The sequence below is a fragment of the Nymphaea colorata genome, chromosome 7, assembly GCF_008831285.2.
Source record: "Nymphaea colorata isolate Beijing-Zhang1983 chromosome 7, ASM883128v2, whole genome shotgun sequence".
Taxonomy (NCBI): domain Eukaryota; kingdom Viridiplantae; phylum Streptophyta; class Magnoliopsida; order Nymphaeales; family Nymphaeaceae; genus Nymphaea; species Nymphaea colorata.
The window spans coordinates 12835799-12848843 of NC_045144.1; the positions used below are offsets into that span (position 1 = coordinate 12835799).

The following is a 13045-nucleotide window of genomic DNA, read 5'->3' on the forward strand; positions in this document are numbered from 1 at the left end:
ATTTTTTACCTATTTTTTCTTATTTATTAAAAAAAAAATGATATGGTTACGGTACGTTACGATATTTTACGATACAGCGTATCTTAAAGCCAGACCGATACGGCTTACGATACGCTTTTTACAACATTGCCCTGTATCGTACGATACGGGCTGATTTCGCAGTAACCCGCCCGAGACCTATTTATTCGACTTCTTTTTGAAAAATACCCTCTGTTCTTCATTTGTCACGCTCGGATACTGCCATCAAGGAGGGCGATCGTCCATTTTCACCATCAAAAAGTTGATTTTCATCGTAAAATCGAAGATTAAGGGGTCGATTTGTGCGTGGGTGGTTGATTTTCGTTGGGAGGAAAGGGGTTTTCTTCATTTACCTCATGTCTTTACCATATATTCATAATTTTTACTGTATACAATCGTAGATTGAAAGATTTTGAATGTTTTTCATTAAGTTTACCATATGATTTCGTTTTTTTTTTTGAAGATATGGATCTTACATGGCAATGCTGCGAAAGGGTGAAGGAGAATAACTGCTTGAAACTCAAATGTAACTTTTGTGGGAATACATTTTCAGGAGGGATTAGTAGAATGAAACACCATTTGGCAGGGACCTCCAAAGATGCGTCTCATTGTGTTGGAGGACCAAACAAACCTTTGCCTCCATTTGTGCATCAGCAATGTTTAGCTTCATGCTTTACATCAAAAGAGGATACAAAAAGAAATTGAAGAGGCAGATGTAGGCTATAATGACCCTTTGGAAGATGAAGAAGAAGAAGAAGAAGCTTATGAATGTGATGATGAAGATGATAGCAGTCTAAGAACAGATTTGGAGACCTCAAGAGGTAGAGATCGTAGAGGAAAAGGGATCATGTATGAATGAGGTCGATTTGGCATAACGGGAAGGAAGGAAAGATGCACAACAGATATTAGGGCCAGGCGTGGTATGCGACCACCTAGTGGTAGAGTTCATACTGGTAGGTCTAGTGTTGGTTCTATTAAGAGTTTTCTCTCTTCATATACTAGCCCAAGTGGTCAGCCGCAGATTCGTGCTGCTATGACATCTAAAGATATGCTATATCATGCACAAAAGATGATAGGGAAATGGTTTTATGATGCATGTATTCCATTTAATGCAACTAATTCTTTCCAATTCCAAGCCATGGCAGATGCAATTGCTTCTATAGGCCCCGGATTCAAAATGTCATCATATCATTAGTTGAAAGGAAAAATTGTTCAGGATACGGTCAAAGAAGTGTCTGAACATTGCGATGAGTTGAAATTATGTTGGAAGGAAACAGGTTGCTCCATTATGTCAGATGGATAGACTGATACAAAGTCAAGAACACTTATAAATTTTCTTGTTTATTGCCCTAAAGGTACAATGTGCTTGAAATCCCTTGACTTATCTGATGTTCTTAAGACTACCGAGATTTTGTTCAATGTTTTTGATAATGTCGTATAAGAAGTTAGACCTGCAAACATTGTACAGTTTATTATAGATAATGCTGCAAATTATAGAGCTGCAGGAGATTTGTTATTTCAAAAGTATAGAACATTTTTTTGGAGTCCATGTGCCACTCATTTTTTTGGAGTCCAAATTATATAGATTAATGTTTACATTTTTTGTACAATATATTTATATGAAATTATATATTAACAAGTTTTCTCTTATTTAACGTAGAGAATTAGAAAAATCATTAGCAAGGAAGCACACATCTCAGTTCGATCCTATCAGCTTGGAAAATTTTGACGATCTAGAGCCGTGGATTGAGGAAGAACCATGTACAATATTTGATGATGAAGATCTTGAATGCTTCAACCTTGAAGCTGAAACAACAGAAGGCTTTGTTGATGAAGGAGAGTCTGCTACTGCTGGTGCTGAATATGTTGGTGAGGATCTTCCAATTCTTGACGATGAAGATGAAGAAGAAGATAAAGATGAAGATGATGAAGATTATGAATGATGAATCATGAATGAGAGTCAAGTCAAGAGTGCTTTCATTTTTTATGTATCGAACGACTTAAGGGTTATGAATCTATGGTTGTTGAACACTTGAATGTTTTATCAATTTATGACTTATGCTTTGTTGAATGATATTGTTATGATTTTTGATGTGTATGAATGATGAACGCGTAAGTTTATAGCAGTAATAAGTCTATTATTATCTCAAACATGTTTTCTATGAAGAATTTATGATTTTTAATTTTTTCTGATTTTTTATGAATTTTCCGATTTTTTTAAATTTTTTCTGATTTATTAATAATTTTTTAAAAAATTTACGTTACGGTTACGATATTTTACGATACACGTATCTTAAAGCCCGACCGATACGACTTACGATACGCGTTTTACAACATTGGTTTGTTCTGTCTGGCGTATGTTTCTGTTCTGTCTGATCTATATATTCTGTCCGATGTTTGTGTCTTCCATGGTCTGTTCTGTCTGTCCTGTTTGGTGTTTGTTTATGTTATGTTCGAATTGTCTGTTCTATCTGGTGTTTGTGTCTTCCGTGAGTTTTGGCTATTATATTTGTTCTATCTGCTATATGATGACAATAATATCTTATTTTTTGAGCATGTTATATCAAAACAAGTATAAAATTCGTAACATATTATAGCAAAATCAACTTTTTCAATAAATTCATATATATAACGAAAAAATCATTGTCGAGCAACTGTATGTTCCTAAGGTTATAATTTGTCTAGTCTATGTGAAACTGAGAGAAAGGTTCGAATTTGGATTGCTGCAGATTTTTTTCTGTCCGTTGGACTGGGCATTGGAGCAACAAATACACCAAGCTGGAGGCCACGGAAGAGCATTAGCACTGAACGGACATTTTCTACAACAACTGATGAAGCAATGATTTATCAAAAATTAGGTAATTTAGCTTTCCTTCTAACAGCATAAGGTTGTGTTACGGTTGGTAAAGGTTTTCCCTATTTCTTGGATGATGGCAGAAATATTTTAAAGCATTCTAAGACATATTTCTGGTTCATATGTGTGTAGTTTGTGTATGAACAGGACTTGTATGACGAATTTGCATTTGTCGTTAATGTAGTTACTATGTCTTCTAAAGCACAAAATATTGTTAATGTAGACAATCAAATTATTATTATTTTTTTTCATGTATAAGCACATGCTGTGATTTTTTTCTTAGGTTGAGGGTCCCTGAGTGCTCCAAGGACCAACTATCAAATACTCACACACACACAAATATGATAAAAAGAGTTAGGCAAATATTTATAATACCTTCTAAAACAATTATTTATTCACAATTTGTGTCCTATCCTAACTCCTAACAGTACCTTCTAAAACAGCAAAGCATATTATTTCTTGACCTAACAGTACATTCTAAAGCATAAAATTGATCTCCTGTACTAACAATACCTTCTACAATATAAAATTTAGCTCTTGTTTTGTCGCTCGAAGGTGGTCAGACAGAAGCTGGAAATGAAGAGTTACCCATTGCTCCCAGAAAGGGTGTCACACCCCGACCTTTTTAACCCTCAAACTATTTTTTTTTTTTTTAAACATAAAGCATCGAGGTGTGACTACCCAACAATTCAAAAAGACGATGAGCCAAGCAATACAAAACAACGGGGCGAACTTTCATTGATATAACCATTTTGTTTCATACAAATTCACATCTATGTGCATGACCAAAATGCCCCAAAATCAATAACATTGATGTCTAACAAAAAGAAGACATCAATAAAACCAAAACATGACGCGCCGGCACTACAAACGACAATCCCAAAACCACCCCAGTAGGACGAGAGTAAAGCCATCTGCTCAACCTGTTGCCCCGGGTCCGCCAAAACCTGAAAAAGAAAACAACTGAAGGCTCAGCCTTCGCAGTATGGCAACAAGCCAGGAAAATGCCAAACCCTCTCAAGTAAGGCTCAAATAAAAGAACAAATATCAACCCATCTATCGTCATGTCGTGTCGGAGTACAACACGTAAAAGCCACTTGATGGCCACACTAACACAACATCAGTCACATGCGAAGCATGCTTAAACATAATACTTGCATTCATATCAATCACATATACGTCAGTCACATGCATTCTGTAAAACACATTGCATTTTCATTAACTTTAGTGCATTAACAGTTCCTGTGGGTGCAACACAGGCACGTGCACACCGCGGGCGGCCTACAGCCGAGAGACAACCCCCGTGGTGGCCCATAACAGTATGGATCCATTTCACCCGCTGCAGCGGTAGAGCACTCATCCCTGGATGTGTGAAGTCCAAGATGAGATACTCAGCCTTCCCTAGGACACCCAGGTTGGGAAGGCAGGAGCCCAACGCTCCAAGCACAACACACAACAGTACCCTGGGGCCTTGCACCGCCTGCGCTTTGACAGGCGAGACCAGTGGCAATCAAGGGGGACGTCTCCCAAACACATAGCCACATCCCACTGGCCTCTCATCTCTTAGTTAGTCATTCTTATCATTATAGTTACACATTCACAAGATGACTGGCTAGCACACGAGGTTAGTACACTTCACGAGTGCACCCACACCTCCGATTACCTCCACATGAGGTCTATACATACAGTAACAGTCATTGCTAGCCGTCATACCTTACAGGTACAATTACCCTCCAAAACATCCATTTGCATCATTGTCCATGGCAATGCATATGCAACGACATACACATTCATATCAATCATCACATCAATCACGTCAATCACCTCTTTGAAAAACATAGCCAATCCACAGAGAGTAGTCTCGATCTGCGGTTGGCTCGTAGCTGTCCTATGCAGTTATCATTCTATGATGCTTTCTAATGCACAATTGGGGTCGAGGAGACACTCGACTCGATACCCCGCCTCATCTGTCCTAAACAGATATCAATTCTAGCATGCACATGCCAATGCGTAACATTTTTAAAACGAATGACTAATAATCTTTCTAACCCATTCATATCATGTAAGCAACATACACATACTCAATCACAAAACAATCAATCAATTAACATCATAATCCTAGGATCCCTTGATCCTAGGAGCACCCAATCACACAATTGCCCCAGGCAGGAATTTGCCTGGAAAGTTGCCATACCTGTGGCGTGCTTACCAAATTCTTCAAAATGCCTCAAGCTTCGAACTAAAGGTCGACGGGATGAGCCCGGTGCACCTGTAAACATAAACAAGAATAAGGTTTCTACTAGATACCTACACCATTCAAACAGAAACGAACAGATACAAAAAATAAAATCCTTGAGGCACGTGTCGTCGCCTCAAGAGGGTGTCGACAGGTAGCGTCGACCAACAAGCACTCCAATAGGCCTCCTCCTTTACGTCTTGACGTTGCCTCGAAATATCAAAGCCTTCAACCATCAAACAAACCATCACTAATTCCTTCCTCAATGGCGTTCTTTAAGTAAGACATCAACCGCAAGTCACGTCCCAATACGCATATATCCCTAATTAACTTCATGATACACCCGTTCATCGAAGTCTGCGCTACACTCCCTAAGACGGTTCTAAAACTTCCCCACAACCCCACAATCTCTACCATGTTTCCATAAAGCTTCGAAAATTAATCCATCATGCTTGAACGATCATTAAATACATGAATCATCACTTTCCAACGCAAATCCTAAGTTTCCCCCAAAAACAAAATCACTAACATGCGTCCCAAAATAATCAATTCTAAGCTCTAGCATGCTCGAACAATAATTATACATGCTTTAGAAGATAATATTCATTACTTTGAGCTTGATTAGGTATTGCTCACCCCAAAACAAGCGTCCAAACTGCTACAACCCTTCTAGCAACCACTTCACACGTCCGATCAAGTGCCAATGCTCGAGATTGCTTGCTGTCGCTGCTCACTACACGCCCTAATAGCCGGTGAGAGGGGAAAAACGTCCCTAAACCGCAATCCAACCCCAAAACGCCATGGAAAGAGTCAACACACGTCCAAAAAGGTTCAACAGAAAATCTGTTGCTAACCCACGGTAGTAGTGGGAGAAAAAAAACCGAAACAAACCAGAGAAAAGGGACGCTGACAGAGAGGAGAGACAGAGAGAGGAGGGGTTCGGTCAAGGGGGAAAACGGCCGTGGGGTGAGAAGAGAGAGAAAGAGCAGGTGGGGGAGTGCGGGTGAGTGAGAGGAGGGTCGAGCGGTAGAGAACCAGCGGAAAGAGGGGAAAGAAAGTGGTGAGAGAGAAGAAGAGGGGACGTGCGGCAGAGAGAAAAACAAAAAAAAAAAAGGGCATGAGTGGCAGAGAAAGAAAAAATCGCACGAGAGAGAGAGGGTTTACCAAGCCGCCGCCGCCGCCGCTGCCACCTCCGTCGCCGTCGCCGTTCCAGCCACCACCACCCGACCGCCACTCTCCTCCCTCTGCGCTGCCACGGGAGACCACCAGGAGACGACGACGAAGAAGGAAGGGAAAGGCGAGGGAGAAGGGCCTCGCGTCGGGCCCTTACGCGAGTGGGGGTCGGGTCCGGGTTTGGACCCTAACTCGACCCGACCCGCCACACCAGCGAGCGTTACAAAGGGTATCATGTCATGTACTCAACACCCTATTGGTAATTTCATATCATATCCTAAACTGAGCAAGAACTATAAATGTTTTATATGGTTTCTTTCTATAGCTGTGATTCACAGGACTGTTACTGAAGCTCAAAGCAATCTCAAGTGGACTCATGCGATGCAAGAAAAAATAGAAGCATTCAATAAAAAGAGAACGTGGGAGGTGGTTAACATCCCTGAAGTAGCTCATCTGGTAGGATCCAAGTGGGTCTACAATGTTAAATATAAGCCAGATAGAAGTGTGGAAAGGTAGAAAGCTCGTTTGGTTGCCAAAGGGCTTAGTCAGAAATATGGGATTGACTACTTGGAAACATTTGCTACTGTTGCAAAGATGAAGACTGTCAGAGTTATTGTCTTCTTAATAGTAATAAATGAATGGAAGATGTACCAACTTGATGTTAAGAACGCATTTCTAAATGGAAACCTCGAAGAAGAAGTTTATATGTGCACGCCTCCTGGATTTGAGGAACCTGAAAAATGCTGCAGGTTGAAGAAAGCTTTGTATGGGCTCAAACAATCTTCTAGGGCGTGGTTTGAACGACTTAGACTTGTAATGAGACAACATGGATATCATCAAGGGAGTGGAGATCACACTCTCTTTGTAAAGAAAAGAGCAAGGTAATGATGAAGATGAATTAACAAAGTTAAAGGAACTGTTGGCTCTTGAGTTCGACTTTGGCAAGTTGAAATATTTCCTTGGCATTGAAATTGCTAGGCTATGTCACACGGGCTCTTCAAAAGGGGCCGTACCCGTGTCAACACGATGCTGGTGCTGGTTCAGCTTCAACATGCACCCCAACCGCATCCTTTCTTATGTAAGTTCAAAATATTTTTCATTCTTTTTTCTTCTCCCTGTCCCTTCCTTTTTTTATGTATAGTAATAAAAGTAAAAAGAAATGACTGACTAAGCTAAGAAACTGCTAGAGGGTGGGTTGGGATCCACCGAACTAGGGGCCCGAGCCCAGGAGTGGGTCGTGTTGTTACAGTGGTATCAGAGTCGGTTCAACACTCAGACCTAGTGTCCCACATGCGCGGATGCGTGTGCCTTAAGGGGGGGTGGATTGTAACGCCCCAAATGTTTAGTCCCATATTGAAGATTGTAAGGAATCTTCAAGGGTTCATAAAGGGGTCATTACCATAAATAGCAGTCCTGGTTCATAACCTTTAACTGAAACTGCTAGGGGGCAGGTTGTGATCCACCGAACCCGGGGCCCGAGCCCAGGTATGGGTCGGGTTGTTACAGTGATTACCCCATAAGTTTAGTCTCATATTGAAGATTGTGAGGGATCTTCAAGGGCTTATAAAGGGAGGTCATTAATGATATGGTTGTCCTGGTTCCTAGCCCTTTTTGGGCTTGGAACCGAAACTGCTAAGTGGCGGGTTGGGATCCGCCGAACCAGGGGCTCTAGCCCAGAAGTGGGTCGGGTTGTTATAGTGGTATTAGAGTCTGTTCAACACTCGGACCTAGGGTCGCACACGTGCGAACGCGTGTTTTTTAAGGGGATGGGCGATTGTAACGACCCAAATGTTTAGTCCCGTATTAAGAATGTGAGGAATCTTCAAGGGTTTATAAAGGGGGTCATTACCATAAATGGTTGTCCTGGTTCGTATCATTTTTCAAGCTGGAGCCGTAACTGCTATGGGGCGGGTTGGGATCCACTGAACCAGGGGCCCGAGCCCATGAGTGGGTCGGGTTGTTACAAGATCAGTAGAAGACTCAACTATAGATATTTTCGCCTTTGAAGGAGCTGCTGGGGATGAAGAAGGACCTTTGCCTACAGTGATTCTACCTCCACCATGTCCAGCTGGACCGATAGAATGGAGGTGAGGCCCGTGAGGTGCTTGTCCCAACAACGATCCTCTAGATGACCCAGTTTGCCACAAAATGTGCATTGAAACTTGCTGCGTCCTGCACCACAGCCTGAACCACGTCCCTTAGCTCCAACATAAGAATTATGGCCACGTCCTCTTAATATCACAAGTGCAGAGACTGGTGTGTCATGCATAGGCTAAGAAAGAGTGACTGCAAGATGACTCAGCTTATTATATGTGTCTGCTAAGTCTGAAAGATCATTGCCGATGAGGATTTGAGCCTTTGCCACAGAGTACTCTGAAGATAACCCAGATAGAAACTTTGCTACCATACTAGTTTCAAAGTGTGATGCATAGCAGTGCTGGCAAAGTGGACGATGAGATTTTAACCGTTCATATTGTAGCAGTCACTGTAGCAAAATATTGGGACATGTCTTGATCCCCTTGCCGTATGTTACATAACTCCTCTTTTAATTGTAAAATCTTAATAGTATTAGTAGCGTCAGAATATGTCTTCCTCAAGAAAGACCACATATCTTTAGCCTTGGTATATTATGCAATTGTTGGAGCTATACGAGACTCTACGCTATTCATAATCCTTGACATCACAATGTTATTATCTTCATCCCATGCAGCATATTTCCCTTGCTTCTCGGTGGGTTCATTTTCTTCAAGGATATGTCTTTGTATGACTAGCCACAAACATCATAAACACCCTCGACCACATTTCATAATTCGAACCATTAAGCTTGATCATGGTTCCATATGACAAGGTATTTCTAGACATCTAGTAGTCATTGGAACTGTCAGACACATTACCATCAGCCATAGTAAAATTCCAATTAGAATTTTACGCACAATATGTATGTATAAGACGCAGCAGTCAACTTCAATTAAGAAACGTATCTCTATGGATCATAGAAATCTTAAAAAAAAGCAGCTTACTATAGTTTCAGTCGATGAATGTTGCAGCCCCAATTCCAGTTGACCCACATATGACTGCACACACACCCGGCAGTCCACAATTCTGCTCCACCTGAATAGTCGATGATTACTGCAACATCAGTCTTAGTAACCCTGCACACGACTATGAATAGCCGATGACTGTTGCAACACTAGACTTAGTAATCTTGCACACGACTGCACGTATGACTAGCCATCTACCATGCTGCTCCACACGAACCATGTGATAGTTTGATCACGTCTTAATACCATCCACGTATGGCAGATCTACTCTGCTACAATGCTCTAAACATCATCCATGACTAGTAGACTCTGATCACTCGCGACTGCACCATTCACGTGACATACAATCAGCAGAGCACCATCCACATCAAGAACACATCTAAAGCAGCCTCCACGATCAGCAGATCAAATATGCTCCACAAGATCCATGTAAAACTCTGATCACGCCTTAAATAGCATTCACGAGATCCACTTAAGGATCTGATCACGCCTTCCACATAGGCGTGATCAGGTCCTTCTCCATGCAACACACCCAAACTTTATTCTCTTACCTCCTCCTTGTTGGTGGATTTGTTGGTGGATAAGAAGTGTAGAAATAACAGACGCACAAGAAACGAAGATCGAACACAGATGTAACGTGGAAAACCCTCAACTAGAGGGAAAAAAACCACGGGTGAGGGGATCTGGTGCCCACTAGCCGCCGGACTCTCTCTCTCTTAGAAAACTTCATTAACATGCAAGATTAGGGTTTACAATGGTATAAGTATGCCAAACCAGGACTCACTGGATCGGGTCCAGACCCGGACCCATACATCAAGATTCGTCAACACTCCCCCTCAAGTTGGGCATACATATCAAACATGCCGAATTTGGATACATTTCTCTCAAATGGAGTTACATGTAAAGCTTTAGTCAGAATATCAGCAGTTTGATCTTCAGACTTCATGTATGGTAATGTTAACTCTCTGGCATCAATTCTTTCTCTGATGAAGTGACGGTCAATCTCAACATGTTTTGTTCGATCATGAAGCACTGGATTGTTAGCCAAGTTAATCGCATACTTGTTATCACAATACATCTTGATAGGCCCTTCAGTCTCTATCCCAATATCAGTCAGCAAGATCTTTAGCCATAACAACTCTGATACTCCAGTAGCAACAGCCTTATATTCAGCCTCTGCACTTGAGCGGGAACAAACATCTTGTCTCTTGCTTCTCCAAACAACTAGATTTCCACTCAAGTAGATGCAGTATCCTGAAGTAGATCTTCTGGTGTCAACACAACCTGCCCAGTTTGCATCAGAATACCCTTCAATTTCAATAGACCTTTGTTTCACATATAAATGTCCCTTGTCGGGATTCTTCTTCAAGTAACATAGGATTCTATCTACAGCCTTCAAGTGTGCATCCGTAGGTGCATGCATAAACTGGCTCATCACATTTACAGCAAAGGTGATATCTGGTCTAGTCAGAGTGAGGTATATCAATCTACCAACTGGACGTTGATATCTCCCTTTAGCTTCTTCACACAAAGGTTCTCCATCCTTGCTGCCAAGTTTGTGCCCAGCATCCAGAGGAGTAGAAGCTGGTCTGGATCCTAGTTTTCCTGTCTCCTTCAGTAGATCCAAGGTATACTTCCTTTGATTAAGCACAAGAGTCGTACCTGATCTGGCAATTTCAATACTAAGGAAATACTTTAGCTTGCCAAGGTCCTTGAGATCAAATTCAGCAGATAGTAAACCCTTTGATCTTGGCATCTTTTTTTCATCATCACCTGTAACAATCATATCATCAACATAGACCAACAGTAGAGTAACTATACCCTCCATCCTCTTTATACACAGGGTATGATCTCCGTTTCCTTGTTTATAGCCATGCTTTTTCATAACAAGTCTGAGACGTTCAAACCTTGCTCGGGGAGACTGTTTGAGCCCATACAAGGCTTTCTTCAGTTTACAGCATTTTCCAAGTCTCTCAAAACCTGGGGGCATACACATATACACTTCGTCTTCGAGGTCTCCGTTGAGAAAGACATTTTTAACATCGAGTTGGCACATCTCCCAACCCTTCAGCACCGCTAAAGAAATAATAACTCTAACGGTCTTCATCTTCGCGTCAGGAGCAAACGTCTCTAAGTAGTCAATCCCATATTTCTGACTGAACCCCTTGGCCATCAGACGTGCTTTGTACCTCTCAACATTCTCATCTGGTTTGTACTTAATGGTGTAGACTCACTTTGACCCAACCAAATGAGCTGCTTCAGGAATCTCTACCACTTTTCATGTCTGATTTCTGTCTAAGGCTTCCATCTCTTCTTGCATAGCATGAGTCCACTTGGAGTCACTCTGAGCCTCTGTAACATTCTTGGGAATCACAGCCACAGACAAAGAGGATACAAAACATTTGTAGTCAGTGCTCAATCTAGAGTAAGACACAAAGTTATCAATAGGGTGTTGAGTACATGACCTGACACCCTTAAAGATCCTCCTTTTCATTTTCTGTCTGACTTTCTATCTCAACAAGTTGCTTTTGAGCATGACTTGGGTCATCCATGGAAGAAGTAGGATTGGGATTCGGAGTGGACTTCTCCCCATCAATCACCTTGTTAGTACAAAATCTTCTCCTAGAATACACCTGTCCAAACAGACGATTGCATTCTTTTTCTGTCTCCATAGAACACTCTTCCTCCTTTTCCTGTTCATGTACCTCAATAGACGTCCAATCTTCTTCTTTTCCAAGCACCTCAACAGATGGATTTTCTTTGCGCCTGTAATAAAAAAAATCTGTAAACTGAATTTCCTGACTTAAAGAATACTCTTCCTTAGACATTGACTTCTCCCCCTTAAGAGAATTCTCACCAAAATAAGACACATTTTCCAAGAACATGACATCCTTGGTAATGTGAACTCGACCAGTGGTGGGATCTAGACATTTATACCTCTTTTGAGTAGGAGAATACCCAATAAATATTCTCTTAATTGATTTGGGGTCAAGTTTTTTCACATTTGGGCTGTGGTCATGAATAAAACATACACATCCAAAGACACGAGGAGGAAGGTGAAAAGGTTGGCTATTCCCTGGAAGCATGGAGTAGGGTGTACGACCATTTAGCACTCGACTAGGCATGCGTGCAATTAATCAAATAGGCACTAGTAATAACCGCATCTCCCCAATAATATTTTGGAAGATTCCTTTGAAACAATAAAGCTCTGGTGACATTAAGTAACTGACGGTTTTTTGTCTCAGCAACTCCATTTTGAGGGAGTGTATAACTATATGATGTCCCATGAACAATCCCCCTCTTTCGAAGGAATTCCTCGACAGTGAGACACATATACTCACGAGCATTATCAGACCGGAATGTTTTGACAGACCCACCATACTCGTTTTCCACTAGGAGGATGAAAGTTTCTATAATATGAGGCACTTCGCTACGGTCTTTCAACAGATAAACAAAAGTACACCTTGAATAGTCATCTATGAAAGTCATAAAATACTGAAAACCACCACGAGAATGAATGCCTGAGGGCCCCCACACATCAGAATGAATCAAGGAGAAAACTTTATTAGCACGACTATTTGAAATTGGATATGAAGCTCTAACATGCTTCGCAAACTGACACACATCACAAGATAACATGGAAATGTTCAAACTGGAACATAATTCAGGGAACAATTGTTTCAAAATCCCAAAAGAGAGATGACCAAGGCGTTCATGCCAATA

At 41.3% G+C, this 13045-nt stretch overlaps 1 protein-coding gene across 4 annotated transcripts in view; it reads left to right on the plus strand.

Moving 5' to 3' along the window:
• The window catches only part of LOC116257973 (DNA polymerase kappa), a 97176-nt gene that overhangs the window by 39529 nt on the left and 44602 nt on the right, over positions 1 to 13045 (plus strand). For all 4 annotated transcript variants that reach the window (XM_031635009.2, XM_031635011.2, XM_031635012.2 and 1 more), the window contains exon 9: positions 2748 to 2876. In XM_031635009.2, the coding sequence (XP_031490869.1) occupies positions 2748 to 2876 (129 nt within the window). The remainder of the gene's footprint in view (positions 1 to 2747; positions 2877 to 13045) is intronic.